The following is a 20517-nucleotide window of genomic DNA, read 5'->3' as shown; positions in this document are numbered from 1 at the left end:
CAGAATATTCTCTTTTACTTATGCTTTTTGGGGACCCTCCCTTCTGGTACCTTCTCAGCTTCACCCTTCTGCTGACATCTCTATCTTTACCTGCCTGCCTCCTTTCCTGAAGATAGCTTCTCTATCTCCACTCCTCCTCACCTAATAGAGTCTCCTTGTCCTGTGATCCCTGTTAGGTGGGATACTAGTGGATTATATTCTATTATGGATTCATCTTGGAGAATAAAGGTTTTCAGCACACACAGTCTCATATTTTCCAGGTTCAACTCCAAGTTGAATGGAGCCCAATTCTGTTTTGAGTGGCTCTAACAGAAGTCCTGCCACAGGCTTGGATTGGGCCCTATTGGCTAGACTTGAGTCACACACCTGTCTCTATAGCAGTCATAGAGTTTGAATGGTCGGTGTCGTGACGAGTCAGGTCTGGATCACAGGCAGTAATTTCGCCCAAGTGTGGAGACTTCATACTGCTGAGATACAAGGACTCCTGGGTGAGAACAAGGAAGTTCTTCAAAAGAAGGATGGAGGGTGGTTATCAAAATGGGTGGAAGAGGATTCTGGGCAGTCAACTCACTGGTTCTTTCCACAGTCTTGTGAAAACTCTGGACACTCTACAGAAAATAAAGTGTGGGTAAAACTTTGGATACAACATTGAGGTATTCAAGAACCTGACATAGACCATCCATTGACTCCAGGTTAAGAATATCTGGACTTAGATAATTTCTAAATTCTTGTTCCGTTTTATTAGATGATTGACCAGTTTTTGTGATAAAAGCTTCTTTGGAGTTTTGTTTGGAGTGTTTTTGTTTTAAACTGAAGCTGTTTAAGAGTGACATGTTGAGAAGGGAGGGCAAGGCAGTGTGACCTGTGAGCTGCAAAGCGCCCTCAGAAAGTCTCAATTATGTCATTGTTTGTCTCCAATATTGCTTTAGTTTCATTTTCCATCAGCATCCTTATGATATCATGAGAAATAGTGCTTAATAACATGTCAGACTCTATTTTGCATTATGATTTTAAAATGATAAATTTCTTCTTATATTTTTATGAACTAGAACACACAGACTTATTGGATAGCCCATAATATAAACTGGAATAATTTGGAGCTCATGAGATTATTGTCAGTGCTCTGTGGGCATGACTCCTCACTGGTCATTTTTATTTGGAGATTGATCCTGAGCTTTAAATCCAAATTAAGGAGTCACTTGTTTTTGTCTGAACTTCACTTGTGTGGAGTGTTGGCATGCAGTGATTTTTTTCGATGAAAGCCATTGCTCAAATTAAATTCATTATCCCCACTGGTATGTGAACGTGGATGATGGGAAGCAACAAAGAGTGATGCTGAGACTGGGATGGGGAAGGATGTATCCTGAAAAGTGAACAAACAGATAAAGGGAGTGAGGTTTTTTTAAGGGGTGTTGATTTAAATAGGTTTCAAAATAATTTTCATTCTGGCAAGACTTCTTGCTTTTCTTTTGGGAAAGGACTTCTTCAGCTGATGACTTTATCTTTTCTTTCCTTTTTGGTAGAAAAATGAGCTTGTTTCTTTTTCTTGAAGCAAACATTCATCAATTGTCAGCTTTCTATGGTAACTAGGCACTTCTTTCTTTCTCTGTGGCTTACGTTGGTCAAGAGGTGGGATGGGTGAGTGAATTTGAGTTTTCTTTTTACTCCGAGGTGATTTGACATAAGTTTTTGTGCTAAGTTTCAAAGACGCATGATGAGACGTCCATTCCTTCCATGCAATTCACTCTTCTTGGTATGTAAATCTGTCATTGCATGTATCACATGGTATTGACTTGACTTTTGACTTTAAAAATTAAATTAAGTATCAAGTCTCAAGATTCAGTGTATACCTGAATTATTTGAGTACTTCACCCCCTGACCTACTCTCACAAGGGCGAGTTTCCCAGGCAATTCTGACACAGGTGGCCTGAGAACTGCATTTTGATGAACTTCTGTAAGGGTGGGGGTGAAGTTGTCTCTGTGCTTGTGCTTGGCACATAGTAGGTGCTTAGTAAACACTTCCTGAATAAAGGAGGTACTGACTGAATTAATGGATGATGTAGAAATAGCCTGAAGCAAGGAATTGCAAATCACCAGAAACTTTAACCACTGAGTTTCAACAATGTCATAAGAAGGGTCTGTAAGATTTTGGAGAAAGGAGATCCACTTCATACTATTAATTACATGACCTTTTATCCCTTTGGGTTATGCTTAAGTGCTTCAAGAACACTGGCAAGTTTAACTTAAAGATAATATTTGAAACGTTGATGTTGAGGAATTTTAAAGTAGGAGATTGAGGACACCAGTGGTGTGGAATCTGCCCAGTTGATATTCTTTTATGAATTATGCATATGGGAAACTAAGATCGACATCTTACTGAGTGTGAGATAATAACTCTTAAGTGTTCTCATTTGAATTAACTGGCAAATCTTAGAGAATAAAGACTTTTGCAAAGACATTCATCATTTTTAGTTCCTAATTTATCCATTGCAAAATGGAGGGAGCCTTCCCTAGGTTCCATGCTGAATGATATTCACTTCAATTTTTAAAAAAGTTTTCGCTTGTCTCATCTTAAAGTAGTGCCTATTCAGAGAAAAGAAAGTAGAGAAAAGAATGGAAAGGAGAAAGAAATCATCTTTGTGCTATAATACAAAGTTAACTGCCATTAATGTTACCGGTCAATCACGTAAGATGTTTACTTACTGTTTTACAAATATAGCTATCCCCGGTGCTGAGGGAGATAGGCCCTCTGAAGGTGTCTGTAGTGCTATGGAGGGGGCAGTTACTCAAGTAACTGGAGTACAAGACATGAAGACCAAATGTGACCAGAGCTGTACCAGGATGGAGGAGGAAGTGATTAATTCTAGCTGAGGTTCTTGGGCAGGTTTTATGGGCTCAGTGCATTTAAACTCCACTTGGAAGATAAGTAGGATTTTAGGAAGTAAATTAATGACACTGAATGTTTATACTTCATAAACTTTTTTGAAAAAAATAGTGAGTTGCATGTTCAAAAAAACCCATGTGTTTCAGTTACTGTGGATCTGAACTTCTTCATATTTCTCTGATATTTATCACCTCCACAGGGGAAATTAATATCGAAACTCTTTGAGTCCTTAGAGGAAAAGTGAAATAGTAACATCAGATTCTAAATGAATCTGCTTCAAAATTTTATACACATGAGTATTAAACAGAGGGGTACTAAAAGCCTTTCATTTTTAACCTGTGGCTTTCTGTTCGCAAGGAAGACATTCAAAGATAGTGACTTGTGGAACTGGTAACCACAGATAGTATAACTAAATCCTTAAGGTTATGTTCATTGACTCCTCCCAAGAGACCCAGGTTACACTGGTTTTGCTTTGGCTATCATTCTCTGAACTTGGTTTGGCTCTATTACAAGACTCACTGGTCTTTCATTATGGTTAAAATGTATTAATGTATTTGAAATAGGCAAGGTTTTTCATAAGCAAAATTGAAGCACATTAACAGTTATGATTGGGATTACTCTAGTGACAATACCAGAAATCTGTATGCTGACTTCAGCTCTAATCTTGAATGAATTTGATAATGCTGATAAGAGTATAGCTAGATATGGTCAATGATCTGTATGCCCATACCTATCATATATATATATAATGTACGAAGGAATGTAGTTTCATGGATGTGGGTTTTGGAGCCAAACTGCCTACATTCAAATTCCAGCTCTACCACTTACTAGACAGGTAGTCTTAGGCAAATTATATAAGCCCTCTGTACTGTTATCCATAAAATGAGGCTATGGAGATAGTACTTCATGGGGTTGTTGTGAAAAGTAAATGAATTAATACACATGAAGCACTCAGAACAGTGTCTTGCATGTGGTGTACTTGAGTGCTGTAGTATCTGCTAAGTTTAGGTGTTGGGGTTCATCCTATCTCACCTTGTATGTCTGGCTTTGTGGGATGGGTCATGGTTGTTGAAGCCAAGTGGCACTTGCATCTTTTCCAGCCTGGGACAGGATTTGTCCCAGTGACTCAGAATCCCAAGACCTGACGCCTGTATCCGATCCTACCCTGGGTCTGTAGGAACTCTGTGCTGCATGATTCCTTGCAGATCGTGACCCTTGGAAGGGAAACAGTTTCAGACAAATTTATTCTCAGTCTGTGCCCAGCTCTGAGAAGGAGAAACACTTGGAATTTGTTTTGTTTCTTAATTTTCATTGATGTCTAATGAATTTACAACATTGTGTTAGTTTCTGTTGTACAGCAGAGTGACTCAGTTATACATGTACATATATCCACTCTTTCTTCAATTTTTTTCCCATATAGGTCATTCCAGAGTACTAAATAAGGTTCTCTGTACTAGACAGTAGGATCTCATTAGTTATCTATTTTATATATATAGTGTGTGTATACACACACACACACTATTTTATATATTATATTTGTCAATCCCAATCTCCCAATTTATCCTTCCCCCACTTTCCCCCTTAGTGACCATAGTTTGTTTTCTACATCTGTGCCTCTGTTTCTGTTTTGTAAATAAGCTCACTTGTACCCCTTTTTTATATTCCACATATAAGTGACATCATCTGATATTTGTCTTTCTCTGTCTGACTTCACTCAGTATGACGATATCTAGGTCCATCTGTGTCACTGCAGATGGCATTATTTCATTCTTTGTAATGGCTGAGTAGTATTCCATTGTATATATGTACCACATCTTCTCTATCCATTTCCTCCATCAATGGACAACACTTGGGTTTATTATCTGCTCATTCCTGCTGCAAAGAAAACTACTAGGGTGACTCAAAATGTCTGCCCATGGCCAGGGTTTATACCTTAATACACTTAAGCAAGAAATACTTGACATTTGAGTAAGCTTTGTAGAAGAGTATCCCTAAAGATGGATGCCTCTTTTGCAACACCTAATTCAGTTCTTTGGGAGTTTAATTAAATTCTCGCTTAATTTCCAGTGTAACCTTGCATCAGTTGGTGTAAGCTACAGCCTGCTTGCCCTGGCATCCCTTCTGTGCATCATTTCTAAAGAATTGCAGTTTGTTCTTTCCCTATTGGCCACTGGTTCTTTGGCCTTCGCTCTCCCCTTTTGCTATCCTGGTGCTTTTTCCCACCTTTCAGATTTGACTTCTAGCATCAGGAGACCTATTTGCTGTGGGTGCTTTTATTGAAAACTATTTTTAAATTCTCTAGTCTGCTGCCATGCTACCTCAACACTTTTTTTTTTTTTTTTTTTTTTTTCGGGGCTGGGGAGTAAATCCTTGCCACTGATTATGTCCTTCCATCACAGCCTAGCTCTGAACTCTGAGGTCAGGGATGCTTTTCAAGTTGACCATGTTCATCCTTTAGACCGAGAACACTTTCCAGAAATGCCTAAGACCTGAAGGACCTTGGCTAGGGGAAAAGGTAAACTCCTTGAAGTCAGTGGCCAAGAATAGGGGCAGCCACATGCTCTCCCCCTGGAGTCCCCAAGATAGAGCCACAGCTTGGTATCATTCCACCTCCCACCTCAGGCAGGGAGGAAAGAATGTACTTCAATCTGCGTAGAATCCTCTCCGTGACCCTGTTTCTCCCCTTCTGGTCTTTCCAGTCTCTCAGACAGAACTGCAGGGGTTTGAGTCAAGGCGGATCCTCTCTCAGCAGCGCATTATCAGAGAAGGGGAGGAGGTCAGCCGGGCAGTCAGAAACCTTTGCCCTCACACAGGCTCAGCCTCCCCAGCCTGCCCTGGTGGCACCCTGGGGTTTTGGCAGACTTGGCGGGTATCATATTTTCACATGGATGAACTGTACTCTACAACTTCTTCTGTGTACTAGGAACCCAAAAGTGTTGACATTGAAAATAAAGTTTTCTCTTTCTAGCTGTTTCAGTCCCCTGTTTTCAAGGGTGATCTGTTTTTCATGGCAGGGGCTATGGACTCGTGTTTACCTCTTCACGGAGGGCTCCCTTGGAGTAGCAGTGGTATTTCTGAGACAGTCCCTGGCATCTCGGGCGTCTGGGTGGGGATAGGTGCTTTCTGGTTAAATATTTTTAATTTGTGAGAACCCTTGTACTCCAGGAAAGTCTTCTCGGTTACATCTGGGCAGTAGATTTAGTTGCAGAGGCAGATGGTTCTGCACTTCGGTGTCAGAGCCCAGAGGATGGCGCTGTTTGTGGCAAGGATTCCTCCAAAGGCCTTTGAATCGTGAGGCCTTTGCCTCTCTACCCTCCAGTGAGTGTATGCAGGAGCAGCTTGAATTTCACACAGACGGGACCCCGCAGTTGTTTCCACACAGCTGTTTCCCTCAGTGGGCCAGAGTGAGTCTCCGTGTCTTGAGTATCTTTGAGAAGGATCGTCTGCCACGTAACCATCTGCAGGGAGAAGTCAGAGGAACTTTCAGGGAGCCTGAAGACTGAAAATGGGGCTTTTATGTCTTGGTTTAGGGGTGCCCGGATGTGTTTCTTTTCCAGCCTGGACATTATGAGAACAGCTGAAAACATCCAAGCGTGATTTTCCAGAATTTGGGTGGGGGCGGTGAAAACTCAACCTGCTCAGCCCAGGTCTGTCGCAATGCTTTGCATAATAATTAATGATGTACAAGCTGTTGCCTCATGGATGGTTTTGCTGTGTGCCCTTCAGTTGTGACTAGCTGGAATCCTGTCATTTAAGCTGCTACCTTTCCTCACCTTCACGTCTTGGCCTTTGGAAAGAGCTACTTTAGTCATTATTACCTTTCGTTTTTTTCTTTTTTTCCCTTTTCGTAGGTCATTCAATGAAACCTATGGCTCTTGTCAGTTACATAGATCTTTGCTTCCTTTCTTAACCTTAACATTCGAAGAGAGAATACTTTCTGTACCTGAAAAATCTCAGTATCTCTGAACATTAGAGCAGCTGATGATAGAATTATTTATTCTTCTATGCCAGGTACTGTTTTAACACTCTACATATATTACTCATTGAATTCTCAGTAACCCTCTGAAGTAGGATTTTGTTGCTCCTATTTTACAGATGCGGCACAGAGAGTTTAAATAACTTTTCTAAAGTAGCACAATTAAAGAGTAAAGGTAGGATTATGATGAGAGTCACACCATGTGGCTGGAAGGGATGGTACTGTTGCTCTCATGTTTTATTGAGGCCACTGAGGCTCAGGGAATTGTAGAAATTTACCTAGGCTTATCTTATCTTTAACCAAGCACCTGTCCCAAGCACTGTGTTCGTCACATGGAAACTACTCCCTTATACTGAATATCTATTGGTTGGTAAAATGTGATACAGGGAAATCATTGAATAGGCAGTCATGTTCTACAAATGTGTGTGATCGGTTCAGTAATGTTTGGTGAGGGGTAATGTCGTCCATTAGCCTCATTGGTGAACCTAAACACAACTTCTGTTAGAGTGTCACTTTGGGTTTTATGACTGTCACTTTCCTAATGGAGGGGTGTGTGTGTGTGTACTCAGTTGCTTGCTCATGTCCACCTCTTTGCGACCCCATGGACTGTAGCCTGCCAGGCTCCTCTGTCCATGGGATTCTCTAGGCAAGAATACTGGAACGAGTTACTGTTTCCTCCTCCAGGGAATCTTCCCAACCCAGGGATCAAACCTGTGTCTTCTGCAAGTCTCCTGCATTGCAGGCAGATTCTTTACCACTAAGCCACCAGAGAAGCCCTTCATACTGGAAGTAGGAAACTGCAAAATGCAGTAGCTCCGACATTGAGCTCTTATTGGGTTGGCTTTTGAAAAACTAACACTACATTGGAAAAATCATGCAGTTAGAAGTTGAGACATGTGGGTTAATAGTTTTAGCTCTCAGAACGACTGTAACTCTGCGAGTATTGTCATGTTCCTGACCTCTCAATTTTCCCACACACATGGTGGAGAAGGCAGACCCAGTGTTGGTTTAGGTCACTTATAAAGTCCTGTAATCCACAGAGATAACTCATACATTAGTGAGTCCTTTGGGCCAATATATAGGATATTAGTTTAGATTTGTCTTTCAATAAATATCTTAATTTTGTTGAATCTTAGTTGTTTTATTTTTTTATTTTTATTTTTTTTGCCTTTCACATGGGTTGAGCATTCCTGACCTGCCAAAGTGTAGGACTTCTGTGAGGATTCAGTGAGATTCTGAGGATAGAAGTGTTTTGAATAATGTAACACTGTATGAATACAAGATATTATTCGTATTGAAAGTTAATGGAAAAGTGTCAGGTTTCTTGCCACTCCTTCCCCCATCCCCCCCCAAAAAAAAAAAAAAAAAAAGCCTGGAGTTGGGTCCTTCTTGGGCTGTTTCCTGTAGTTTATGGACTTCTGGAACTCTAAGGGGTCAATGGGGGCTTTGTCTTGCCTTGGGTCAGTTTCCCACGGTTGGGATAAGGCTGCACACTCTTTCTGCCTGACAACAACTTTATCAAACACACCCGCCACACAAACTGTGGTAATTTGGTAGACAAAAGTGTGGTTTTGAGTTACGCTAACCTCCGCTTTGTTCAAAGCCCCCCCACCCCCACCCCTTGGAATCTGATATCTTCTCTGCAGACCAGCAGATGTGCACGTGTCCCCAGCTTTACAGATGCCTTCAAAACAGCCTGATAACGCCCCCCCCACCCCCCTGCAAAAAAAATTTTGTGTGCCACGTCTAACTCCATCTCTCGGTGGGGATATTTTTAATTCCTGCTTCTAACTCCTTGCAGTTCCTTTAAGGAAGTGTGATCCGAAAGGGTCAGACATTTGGCATCTACTTGGGGGAAAACTTTGAAAGAATTCCTGATGCTCCCCCTGGGGTAGGGCTGGCTTTCTCCAACAGAACTAGCCCTTTGGAGTGTCTTTGCCACATAAGGGCTTGTGTGAGGCCTCAGGCACTAGTTGACGCTGTCTCTTCCTCACAACAGATGGTCAAGCCTTCAGTTTCAGCTAGGGATCCGCTGTCGAGAGGGCGGGCAGAAGATGCTGCCAGCGTGCCAAGTGACAGGGCAGCTTAGGGTAACTGGGATCTGGTTTGTGCCCAGTATAGCTTTTGTGCTAACGATGGGCTGGTGACAGGCGCCTCGCCCGGCTCATCGCCGAGGCAGAAGATCCCCTGCTCCCTTGATTCTGTTTCTCTGGCAGAGCTAACGTCCTGTTTGCCTGCCTTTCAAAATCCATTTTGGCACCAGATGGACCCCCTCATGGTGGCTAGCAGTTGTCTGACTTGAAGATGTCAGAGGGTGTGCTGACGGCTCCTTCCAACACAACCTGAATCTGGCTGTCGGGTCTGGCTCAAATGGCTTTAAACATACACAGGTGGTGAATATTATCTATCAGTCCTGGAGAACCAGGTGTGGGAGTCGGGTGCCCACTGGACGGAGAATGGCAGCGACGTCTCCCTCCACAATGTTCAGGTTGCTGGTGTGGAAACAATTGTACTAATAATTACTCTTGTTTGTGCAGTTGCCATTGTGGTACAGTTGCTGTCGGTGGTACAATTAGTATTAATATCAACAATGCAGTACTTCTGTAATTATTAAAACTACTGTAGCACAATGGTTAAAAGCACAGACTCTGCAAATTTGAGTTGATCCACGTTTAATAACCTTTGGGCAACTTACTTACATTCTCTGAACCTCAGTTTCCTCATCAATAAAATGGGATTAATAGTAGAGGTTATTTAGGAGGCTTGAATGGGAAAATATATTTGAAGTTCTCAGCTTTCTGAACACAAAGTAAACACCTAATACATGAGAGAGATTATTATTATGACAGCCACCATCACTGTGTGTGCCGTGTTCCAGACACTGTGTATCATTGCAGTTAATTTTCATAGTCACCTTCTATGGTGGGGACTGGCATTATACCCAAATTCTAGGTAAGAAGTGTGGTGCAGAGAAGTTCAGCTCTTTATCAAAAGTCACACAGCAGTATCTGTCAGAGTTTGATAGGAATCTCATTCAGAATATTTTTAAGGGTCGTGGCTTTTCTATCATCCCAAGCCGACTCTTACTGTCAATTTAGTGATAATCAGCCCTGTCCTGGGGTTTGTGTGGCTTTTAAATATTCTCTTCCAACCAGCTGTCCTTGAAAGCAGCAGCCAATTTTCGCACTTTGGGTGTCTTTGGATGTAAGCTTGAGCCCGGTCAAGATGGCAGACTCACTATCCCTGACCTCCACCACATCAAACAGTTTCCAACAGTAAGGTGTGATTGCTAGGGCTCCCAGCACTTGCTATCTGAGAGTTCAGAGGGAAGGGACAGTGCAGAGGCACTTAGGATTGTGACTACTCCCTCAAACCCCTCCTCTGTCCCTCAGACTCCCCTGCTGAATGTGGTCAGGAGTCTGCACGGGCCAACAGGCCAGTGTTGCTCTTTGAGCTGGATTTTATTTTACTCAGCTGGGCTCAACAGTACGCCATGAGTCATTTATCTTGTTGAGAAAGGTTGATAAACTTTGGCCTCTGTGAAGAGAACCTGGAAGTAGGGATGAAGGATTGTTCAGAAGCCAGATATTATTGATGGACAGTTGAATGTTGCATGATGTCGAAAGAGCTGTTTCAGGAAGATGTTTACATTTTAAAATGTGATTTTTGGGGTTGACAAAGTCATTGTCTCTCTTCAAAGAGTTATTCCCATGCCATACTTCCCTCTTGGCAGAGTCTAAGGGACTGGGGAAGAGAGAGATTCTGTTGGGACATCGCTTAGTCTAGTTTTCAGAAATTGGCTGAATTTGGTGCTTCTTGGTGCTGTGCTCTCATTATTGAGGTGCTATTTGGTTGATAGACTTTATACTCAGAGCTAAATCCAGACATCCCAGCTTGATGGTTCCTCACAAATTATGTGTATTGAAGTAGGAATTTTACTGCATTGTAGACTTGAAATGAGGAAAAGGTGATGACAGGAAAATTCCTATGAGAATTTAACTGAGCAACATTTTAATGCATTGTAATATTTTGGGGAAGTGGGCCTGAAACCCACATCCCTAAAAGTAAAAACAATGAAGAACTTTCAGCAGCTTTTAAAATGCTTCTTTCCCCAAACATATTAATAGGTGACTGGAGAGGTTTAATTGTAGGTAACTAACAAGAATGCCCTAATTGGACACTTTTGATCATGCTGCCTTTCCATGATGAATTTCAACAACTCCCACCTAAGAAATATAGAAATAACTCTCCTGATTTACAGAAGGGTAGAAATAACTCATCTAATTTATCACCCAGTGCAGGACACTTTTAAAAGTTAAAGTGGGTACTATTCATCTTGTTGTTGTTGCTCAGTAGCTCAGACTCTTTTGCGACCCCATGGACTGCAGCACTCCAGACTTCCCTGTCCTTCACTACCTCCCAGAATTTGCTCAAACTCATGTGCAGTGAGTCAGTGATGCCATCCAGCCATCTCATCCTCTGTCATCCCCTTCTCCTTCTGCCTTCAATCTTCCCCAGCATCAGGGTCTTTTCCAGTGAGTTGGCTCTTCACATCAGGTGGCCAAAGTATTTGAGCTTCAGCATCTGCCCTTCCAATGAATATTCAGGGTTGATTTCCTTTAAGATTGACTGGTTTGAACTATTCACACTTACAGTAATATAGCTGATGTAAACTAGTATAGTTCCTGGCAAATTGAGACGTTTGGTCACCCTAGCCAGTAAAACCCATGGATCTCATTATAGAATCAATTCAGAGATCAAGGTGCCTATGAAGCAGGACATTCCTTCTTCCATCACAAATAGCTTTTGTCTATAGCTGGCAGGTAAGGAAAACATATGGGATATATTCAAGAAATCAATGGATTTTAGTCAGTATGTGAATCTTCTCATAAGCACTCCTAGTCAGAATATTTTACTTGGGCTTCCCTGGTGGCTCAAAGGGTAAAGAGTCTGCCTGTAATGCAGGAGACCCAGGTTTGATCCCTGGGTCAGGAAGATCCCCTGGAGAAGGAAATGGTAACCCACTCCAGTATTCTTGCCTGGAGAATCCCCATGGACAGAGGAGCCTGGTGGGCTACAGTCCATGGGGTCACAAAGAGTCGGACACGACCAAGCAACTTCACTTTCACTTTCATGTTCAAGAAATCAATAGACTTTAGTCAGTATGTGAATCTTCTCATAAGCACGCCTAATCAGAATGTTTTACTTGGAGATGCTCGGATAAAAAGTGTTTATCATGTCCTTATGTTCATCCAGCATGTATTTTGCTGGTTCATCATCTGTGAATTTACGGGGCTTAAATTACATGTTATTGTTGGGGACCATGAGTAATTCTCAGGCAATTATCTCCAACTGGAACCTGCCTTAAATTATAGGGAAGACTTACCCTCTCTTTGAGTCAAAATACTTCCTTGGGGGCTTAATTCTTCTGTGAGATCTGTTGGCATCATGGAGAGCATTCTCTTCATATAGAATGTCTAACTTGGGTGTGAAACAAAGACTAAAGCTTTCCACAAAATACTGGCTCTAATGTCATTCTGAATGTTTCAGAAAATGCCCAGAGAATAGAATGCACAACCCGGAAGTGACTTACTACTTTTTTTCCCCCTTCTGTGGAGGACTGAAATGCTAACCATGGTAATCTGTTTCTTCACAGGTTCTTCTTGAAATTTTTCCTCAAATGTAACCAAAATTGCCTAAAGAATGCGGGAAACCCACGTGACATGCGGAGATTCCAGGTGGGTCTGTCTTGTCCTTCTTATACCTGAATAATGACATGAGTATCAGGAGAGGGTAAAAGAAGCCTTAGGTGGAGAAGATCCAGAGTATCGTTGTATCATTGTTTTCCCAGAGGCGACAAGCAGGCGAGTTTGGGTCCCTAGGTGTCTTTTCTCTAGAAGTTGTTGTTTTAATTAGAGAAGGATCAGGACTGGGCCACCTGCGTTCAATGGTTGAGGCAGTGGCACCCTTTGAGCCTCGTCTGGCTTCCCAAATGGACTCATAGGCTTAAACCTCCCCAACCTCCAGGATCTAATGCCGGATGATCTGAGGTGGAGCTGATATAATAATAATAGAAATAAAGTGCACAATAAGTGTAATGTGTTTGAATCATCCTGAAACCACCCCCCGCTCACCCTGTCCATGGAAAATTTGTCTTCCATGAAGCTGGCACCTGGTGCCAAAAATGTTGGGGACCACTAGCTTAAACCACTGCAGGTTAAGTGAAGCACATAGAGATGATGAAGTCTTTGCCTAAAGTTCTACAGGTAGAAAACTGGTCAATAGGAGCTTTGTTCTGTTTTGGAATTACGTCACTTTTCTCCTTCCTTTCTCTTGTTTTCCTTTTCCAATCTTGGAGATTATCGGTAATTATCTTATTAAAAGTGGATCTCTGAAGAAGCAGGGTGTAGGGCAATGTGGGTTACATTCCGTCTGTTTGAGAAATGTCCTTGTACAGCCCATGTAAATGTTTTCAAGCATCACTCAGATCCACCACCATTTAAAGCTTTAGTGGTATGTTAACCTCATATAATTACACATTTACTAAAGGAAAAATATGTGAAAATACATTTGTTAACTTCCAAAACACAGAATGGTGGTTGGGCTTTAGGAAAGGTTGCTAAATTCTAGGTACGTGCTTCTCAAACTCTAAAGTGCCCTGAATCCTCTGGGGATCTTGTTAAACTGCTAATTGAGGTCTGCGGTGGGCCTGAAATTCTACCTTTCTAACAAGCTCCCAAGTGATGGGCAAAGCCATGGACCACACTTGGAGTAGCAAGGTTCTAGACCCTTATGTTGCTCTCCATCTAATTTTATGACTAACTCATTTGGTCAGTGTTAGTTTCCTCACCAGAGTAATGATGCGTCCATCTATGGATGCCCATGTGGCTTGTCAGTGAAAATATCTTGGAGTTTAAGATATGTTCTTAGGTGGAGTTAGTCTGCTTTAAGTGTAGATTGAAATATAGGATCTCTGAGAGGATCTGGACAAATTTTCTCTGCACATTCTCTGATGGGAGAAAGGGAAGGGATGATTCTGGGCATTAATTTTTGGATGTCAAGATCTCTTAGTCTCCAAGGTGATTATTTTTTTTAATAGGTGAGACTTAATAGTCTCATGAAAGAACAAATTCAGTAGAAAGAAGACCCTTGCTCCTGAGATTCTGAAGCAGTTCTGGAAATCATTTGGCCTTGACACCCTTTGTCCTGACAGATGAATGGGGAGAACCCCTAGATGCCTAGTTTCCTGGAAAATGTCTCTCCTGGGGAGCTTCTGACCAATTGGGCAGACTTGGGTGCTCTCATTCCTACCCAGGACATTTTTGTGTTGAGTTGAAGTATCTTTGCTGGTGCAACACGTGATGGTGTTAAATATGTACTGCTAAGTGTCTTAAAATGTGAGAATGTGTTTCATATAAACTGTGTTGTCACTTACCTTGGCCTTGAAATGGGCCATGTACCTCCTTTGACCAAGCTTGGGTTAGGAACAAGACATGTCCAGACATGAACCAATTCATGACATATAATAAATGTGTCTAGACATGTGTGATGCTTTATGAATACTAGGATCAACTTGGCTGTGCTTCACAGGGCGACAGAGTTAGAGATTGTCTTCAGTGATGTTGGGAATCTAAAAGAGTGTGTGTGTGTAAGATTTCAGGGGCCTTATTTTCCCTCGCAGGACCTGCTAGTGAAATGTCTGAAAGCTTTGAATTATAGGAATGTAGCTCTTGGATGAGATGAGAACCAACTCAGTCTGTTATTTTTGAGAGTGTCTAGAAAGCTTTATTTTTGCAGACAAAGTAGTTATTCTCTGTTGGGTAGAAGGGCTACTGGGACAAGGAGGCATGAGTTAGATTTCCGCAAAACCTCAATTTCCTCTACTGTAAAATGGAGTAAAAATGATGATTCTTCTTAGTTCACAAAGGACAGTACTTTAAAAGCATAACCAATTTGCAAAAGATAAAATATAAATGTACGATTTTGAAGAAAATACTTGCTGTAAACTAAAGCTGGGCCAATAGTTGAGCACAGGGTTTCTCAGCCTGGGCAGAAATGACACTTGAGACTGAATAAGCCTTTGTTGGGAGGGAGGTGGATTTGTTCGGTGTGTCAAAGGATATTTAGCCAGAATCACTGGCCTTTTCCCACCAGATACCAGTAGAGAAACCATCCTCCACCCCTCGCAGTCATGAGAGACACCAAAATGTCTCCAGACATTGACAAATGTCCCCTGTGGGAAAGGGGATGCAGAATTGTCCCTGGTTGGGAATCACTGGTTTAGTCCTATACCTGATGACCTCTGACATATTCTCCTGCTGACAGTGCTACTGTCCCAAAGAGTGCACCCTTTGATTACACTTGAAAGTTGCCCAACACAAGGTCCAGCCTTGACAGTGCTCTTTCTCAAGTTTCTCCAACTGAGCCTAAAGTGGGTGGACCGTTCCCAGTAGGGGCTGCTACCTTGACCACTAGAGTCAGTCTTGTGGCAAAGAAGAGCTCTATTAGCAATGACGAAGTCCTTATTGGAGCTCAAATTTAATCCACTTTATTTCCATCACCTACTTACTGGGAGAGGAAAGAGGGAGTCTGTGGCAGAATGAGCACTGACATTTTGTTTTGTATTTGTGTACATTTGCGTATTTCATAATCATCACTTTTACACAGTTAGCACATGGTCTTATGCATTGTTGGATATATCTAGCAACTGCAACTCAATGAGCCCTAAACACCATTGTCAGCCTCATTTTTTGTGTGGGCCTCTGCCTCAGGCTTGGTTTTCTTCCTGTATTCCTTGTCTTGGTTCATTTCTAACTGTATTAAGTGCTAGGGAGATGACCATTTATATTTGGGTCTGCATTCATATTTATATGTATAAATATATGAGTCCATATATGCATCTTGATATACATCTATGGACATTGTCTGTAATGATGATGATGGTGAAGCTAACAGTTATGGTGTACTTATTATGTGAGCAGTTTTGTGCTAAGTATTTTATATGAGTTACCATGTTTATCTTCACAACACATCCAAATAGGAATTAGGGTCATGCAAATAGGAATTACTTCCACTTTACAAATGAGGTACGTGAAGTTTAGGAAAGTTAAGCAGTTTGCCCAGAGTCACACATCTGCTAAGTCCTGAGGCAGTGATTCAACCCAGTCTATCTGACCCAGATGTTCTCTAATGTGGTGCAACAGTAAAGAACTTGTCCACAGCCTTTAGGCAGATACATAGTGAGGCAGTAAGGAGGTCTCTCTACATCTGAAAGCCCAGTGGGTACCTGTGAATAGTATTAGAATCCCAGGGAAGTCAAGGAACAGTGTTCAAAAGGGTGTTTGCCCTGAATAGAACCTAAGGAGGCCGGCTGCCTGAAGAACACTGGGATTCCAATATATCTCGTCAAGCAGAATGTGGAGTTGTGCGGAAGGGGAAGAACTTGAGCACTGTTTCTGATTATAGCCATGGTACTGGTCAGTGTTTACTCATGTGAACTTTAGAAAAAGAGGCTATTGCTCCGAAGACTGCCTGAGCTTCACCTAATTGGTAGAGGTTTTGCCCAGTTCTCCAGGGCAAGAAAGACCCTTCAACAAATGAAGCCTGAATCCAGGTGCCCCTGACGGCTCAGAGCACTCATTTGGAAATCATATTGACGTTCCCAGCTCTTAGGACTAAACCAAAAGGGGGAGGATGAATCTTCTGTGCAGCTGTGCTGGTTGGCAGAGATGAGTCCTAGAAGCACTGGTGGAAGGTTTCCCATGAGCAAACATATGATTTTCCTCATTTTCCTCATAGTACGCTAATTGGAAAGCTGGTTTCAAATATTTTGATGTCACTGTTGCCTCTGAGGGGAGTGAGAGAGTGTCATGTTGGCATGAGAAGACTCCCTTCTCCTCTTTACATCTCAACGTGGCTTTCCCAGTGACACTGAAATTCGAAGGCCCAGAGACGTCTGAGTGAAGGCATGCCCTCCTGCCTGTCCAGTGGGCTCCCCTTACCTGTTAGGGATGCTACTTTCTCTCTTGTCCCACTCCCCAGGCCAGCTGATCTGCATGCAGCCAGGCCAGAGTGCATCTCCTCTGAAAAGCAATCAGAAGCCTATGTAGGTGACTGAGGAGGACATAAGAAAGATTGTTGATCTCTTGACATGTAAAGACATTCTGTCAAGCAAACTCAGCCTCACAGCAGCTGAGCTTCTGGTGTGTAAACAGAGGCTGCTTAATTACACAGGTCATGTCAATTAGCGTGACCTTAGCGTTTTTGAGAAATTCATCACTTTCTGCAGAGCTCAGCTGTATTCATAGTTTCAGGCAGTATGGAATAAGCCTTGTAGAGAATTTGGTACAATCTTTTTATTTTTAAGCTTATAATTGATGTTTTCTTTTGAAATCCCCAGGCTGTGGTTAGGGTAACAAACTTGCTTAAATACAACGGTGGATACAGGCTTCATTCAGTTCTGTGGGTGTGGGGACGATGGGAGAAAGAGAGCAGGAGGGAAGGCGGAGGATAGAGACAGCTCTCTCTCCTGACGGGGAGAATTTCCCTGTGACTAAATGAGCCTGTTTCTTCATCTTGACACTAAAAAGATGCTAATGTCAAAGGACTGTGTTAAAACCATGTCACGGCTCTGGTTTTTAACTGACGGGAGCTAGACAATTCAAGCTTAAGATTTAAATCCTTATCAATAGCTTCCCTTGTTGGGGCTGGCAGAGCGGGGAGGTGAGGGCAGGAACAAGAGCTGGGTACAAGCTGTCATCACAGTAGATACCGTAATACCTGGAGAACTGGGAAGTAAATTTCCAAATTCATCTTATTGCTTTAACAAAGTTTTCCATAGGCTGTAAATCTGTATCTGTGTATAAATGTTAGAACTGTAACTACATGTGAACATAAATGTAAGATACGCTTGTTTATGCATGCATGCCTGCACTCAGTAGTATTTATTGGCCTGGTAGGTGGTGAGTATATTGTGATAGGAACAGGAAAGATGGAGTGTTTGCTCTAATGAATCTTAAATTCTAGTTGGGATCTATTAGTTAGGATAATACTAGCTGCTGTAACAAATAGACCAAAGAAGATTTAATGGCTCACATTCAACAGAAGGTTGTTTATTCCTAACATAATGGTACAAAAGTGTTCCTGGTGGGTGAGTAGCTCTTGTATGTGAAGTAGTCTCCACCACCCCCTAGAACCTTATTGTCTCTATACATCCTGTTGAAGGGTAAAGAGTGCATGGAGGGGCTTGTGGGCTTAAAAACCTTGTCTTAGAAATGATTCTTGTCAAATCTGCCCACATTCTACTGGCTAGAAGTCTGTCACACAGCCATGTATGACCATAGAGAGGCCTGAAAATGTCTAGTTGTACTGTCCAAGAAGAAAAGATAGTTATATGGGGAACAGTGACCTTCAGTTGCTACACTGTGTATAAATAAATAATTTCACATCATTAAAAATTTCAATTATCGCTTTAAGGAAATGAAGCAGGGTGTTATGAGAGAGAACACCAGTGTGGGATGGGGGATGGGAACATACTTTAAAAGCAGGTGACCAAGGAAAACTTTCAAGGAGGGGACTCTTAAGCTCAGAGCTAATGGCTAAGAATAAGTCATTCTGAGAAAAGCCAGAAGAATTTTCTGAGCAGAGAGAACAGCAAGCCCAAAATTCATGTTTGTCTCTTGTTTTTCTGAGACGAACAATTTTCTTTTGCTTACTCATCATTTGGAATGGGGGTTGGGTAAGAAATATGAGGCGAGACTTCCAGGTTTTTCTTCCCCCAAATTCCCACCAAAAATGTGTGGTCTTTCAAAAATGATGACGTAGCCAATGACATTAAAAGGTAACTCTCTCTGCCCTCCCCCCTTCTTTGGTGAAATCTATAAATTTTGGAGAATCCTTCTTATTTATTCAGAAGCCCACAGGGTATGATTAGAGGATTCTTAAAATATATGCCCATTCTCTGCAGTTTGGGTCTGCTTTTAAAGGCACTTAAAGAAAGAAGGAAACGTTCTCAACCCTTTTATTTCTCTCCCACCATTCCCCACCCCTGTCTTATATTGTTTTGACAAACAGCACATCTTGCAATTAAATTCTTTACCAACAGAATGCTAGGGGCCTGAGCCGCAATCACTCTGTTCCTACAGAATAATTTCAAGATGCACCATGCTGATTAATTATACTGAAAGCAGCTCTAATGATAGTTTCAGAATACAGGATTAATTCACATAACATGGTAAATACAAATGGTGGATTTTCAACCTGATATATTAAACCATTACGGCTTATTGGGCAAATATGTATCTTGGCATGAGCCTTATGCCGGGCCTTGGCAGAAAATATGCATCACTGAAAAGGAATCCTTATGAACAGGATTTGATGAGTGGTAGCTCTGCACTTAGAGGAAATAAATTCCTACATTAAGTACAGTTGCTATTGAAAAAAATGTAAAATATATTAAAGGATAGACATAGAAGTGTTTGGTTTGATCAGTGTTGCCCCATGGATACTGGATCTGAGGATGCGTGGTGCTTACTGAGACTTGCCAACCCAGAGATATTCTTATATTCTTCCACTTTTGAGGTTGTAACTTACAGAGCTCTTACTGTGTGTGAGACCTTGTTCTAAGTGTTTTACGTGTATAATTTTATTTGTTTTTCTACCCTCTTTCCCTTGTTTACTTTGCTTCAAATGAGCACATTGACCTTCCTTCTCTTCCATCATTTTTCTTCACCAAATGTACTAAACTCATTCCTTCCTCAGGATTTTTGCACTTGCTCTCCTGTGCCCCTGGAAATTCTTCCGCCACATCATTGAATGGCTGGTTACTTCTTATTAGTCAGATTTCAGCTAAAATGTCACCTCCTTAGAGAGGCCTTCCTAATCATCCACTCAAAAGTAGTTCCCGCCTGGGCTTCACCCCCTTCCTCATTTTATTTTCTTGGAACTTTTTACGTTCTGAAATCTGCTTTCATTGTTTATTTATTGTCTAAAAGCTCTTTTTTATTTTGGACAGAGACTAAGCTCTTGATGGGCACATGCTTTGTCATTGCTGCTTCTCCAGTACATAAAACAATGCCTGACAACTATTCCTATGATTCAATTACTTATTTAAGGTTACAGGCTAGTGAGTGATGGAGTCGGGGTTCACACTCAGCACTGTCTGACCCCGGAATCCTAACTGACGACTATATGCTATTTTCTTGCTTCCAGTTTCTGTGTCCTTGTACCATGGACCCATAGGCCGAAAACACACATGGCAGTTATGTATACTTGGGCTCACTATTACTTAAAGTGGCCAGTGGGAACACATAAATGGAGCACCAGTTAAATGCCAACAACAACATTAAAAGGCATCAAAAGATCCTGATTCACAGAGAAACTAGGTTCAGATCAATGATGAGTTTTTATGTCTACAGTGTGTCACAGTTCAGGAGACAGAAGTTGAATCTAGTTTCTAATGGTTCAAATTAGTTTAGCACAGGAATCCAAGGATTTAGAAGTGTCCGTTCTTGTCTTACTGTTAAAAGAAGAGATATTTTTGTCTTGAGGCTCAAAGGGTGGATTTAATTCAGCTACTCAATCCCTCACTCCTGCAGTTCCACTCTGTTACATCCTGTAGGTTCATGCGTCCTCCATAATTTTTAATGAGTTATTTGGG

The 20517-nt window shown here is 41.7% G+C and overlaps 1 protein-coding gene across 5 annotated transcripts in view; it reads left to right on the top strand.

Moving 5' to 3' along the window:
• The window catches only part of EBF1 (EBF transcription factor 1), a 410418-nt gene that overhangs the window by 246943 nt on the left and 142958 nt on the right, over window positions 1–20517 (top strand). For all 5 annotated transcript variants that reach the window (XM_061151851.1, XM_061151850.1, XM_061151849.1 and 2 more), the window contains one exon: window positions 12517–12598. In XM_061151851.1, the coding sequence (XP_061007834.1) occupies window positions 12517–12598 (82 nt within the window). The remainder of the gene's footprint in view (window positions 1–12516; window positions 12599–20517) is intronic.

Source organism: Dama dama, chromosome 9 (genome assembly GCF_033118175.1).
Source record: "Dama dama isolate Ldn47 chromosome 9, ASM3311817v1, whole genome shotgun sequence".
Classification (NCBI taxonomy): domain Eukaryota; kingdom Metazoa; phylum Chordata; class Mammalia; order Artiodactyla; family Cervidae; genus Dama; species Dama dama.
Note: the sequence above shows the minus strand (reverse complement) of the source record. Positions and strands in the feature narration are given on the sequence as shown.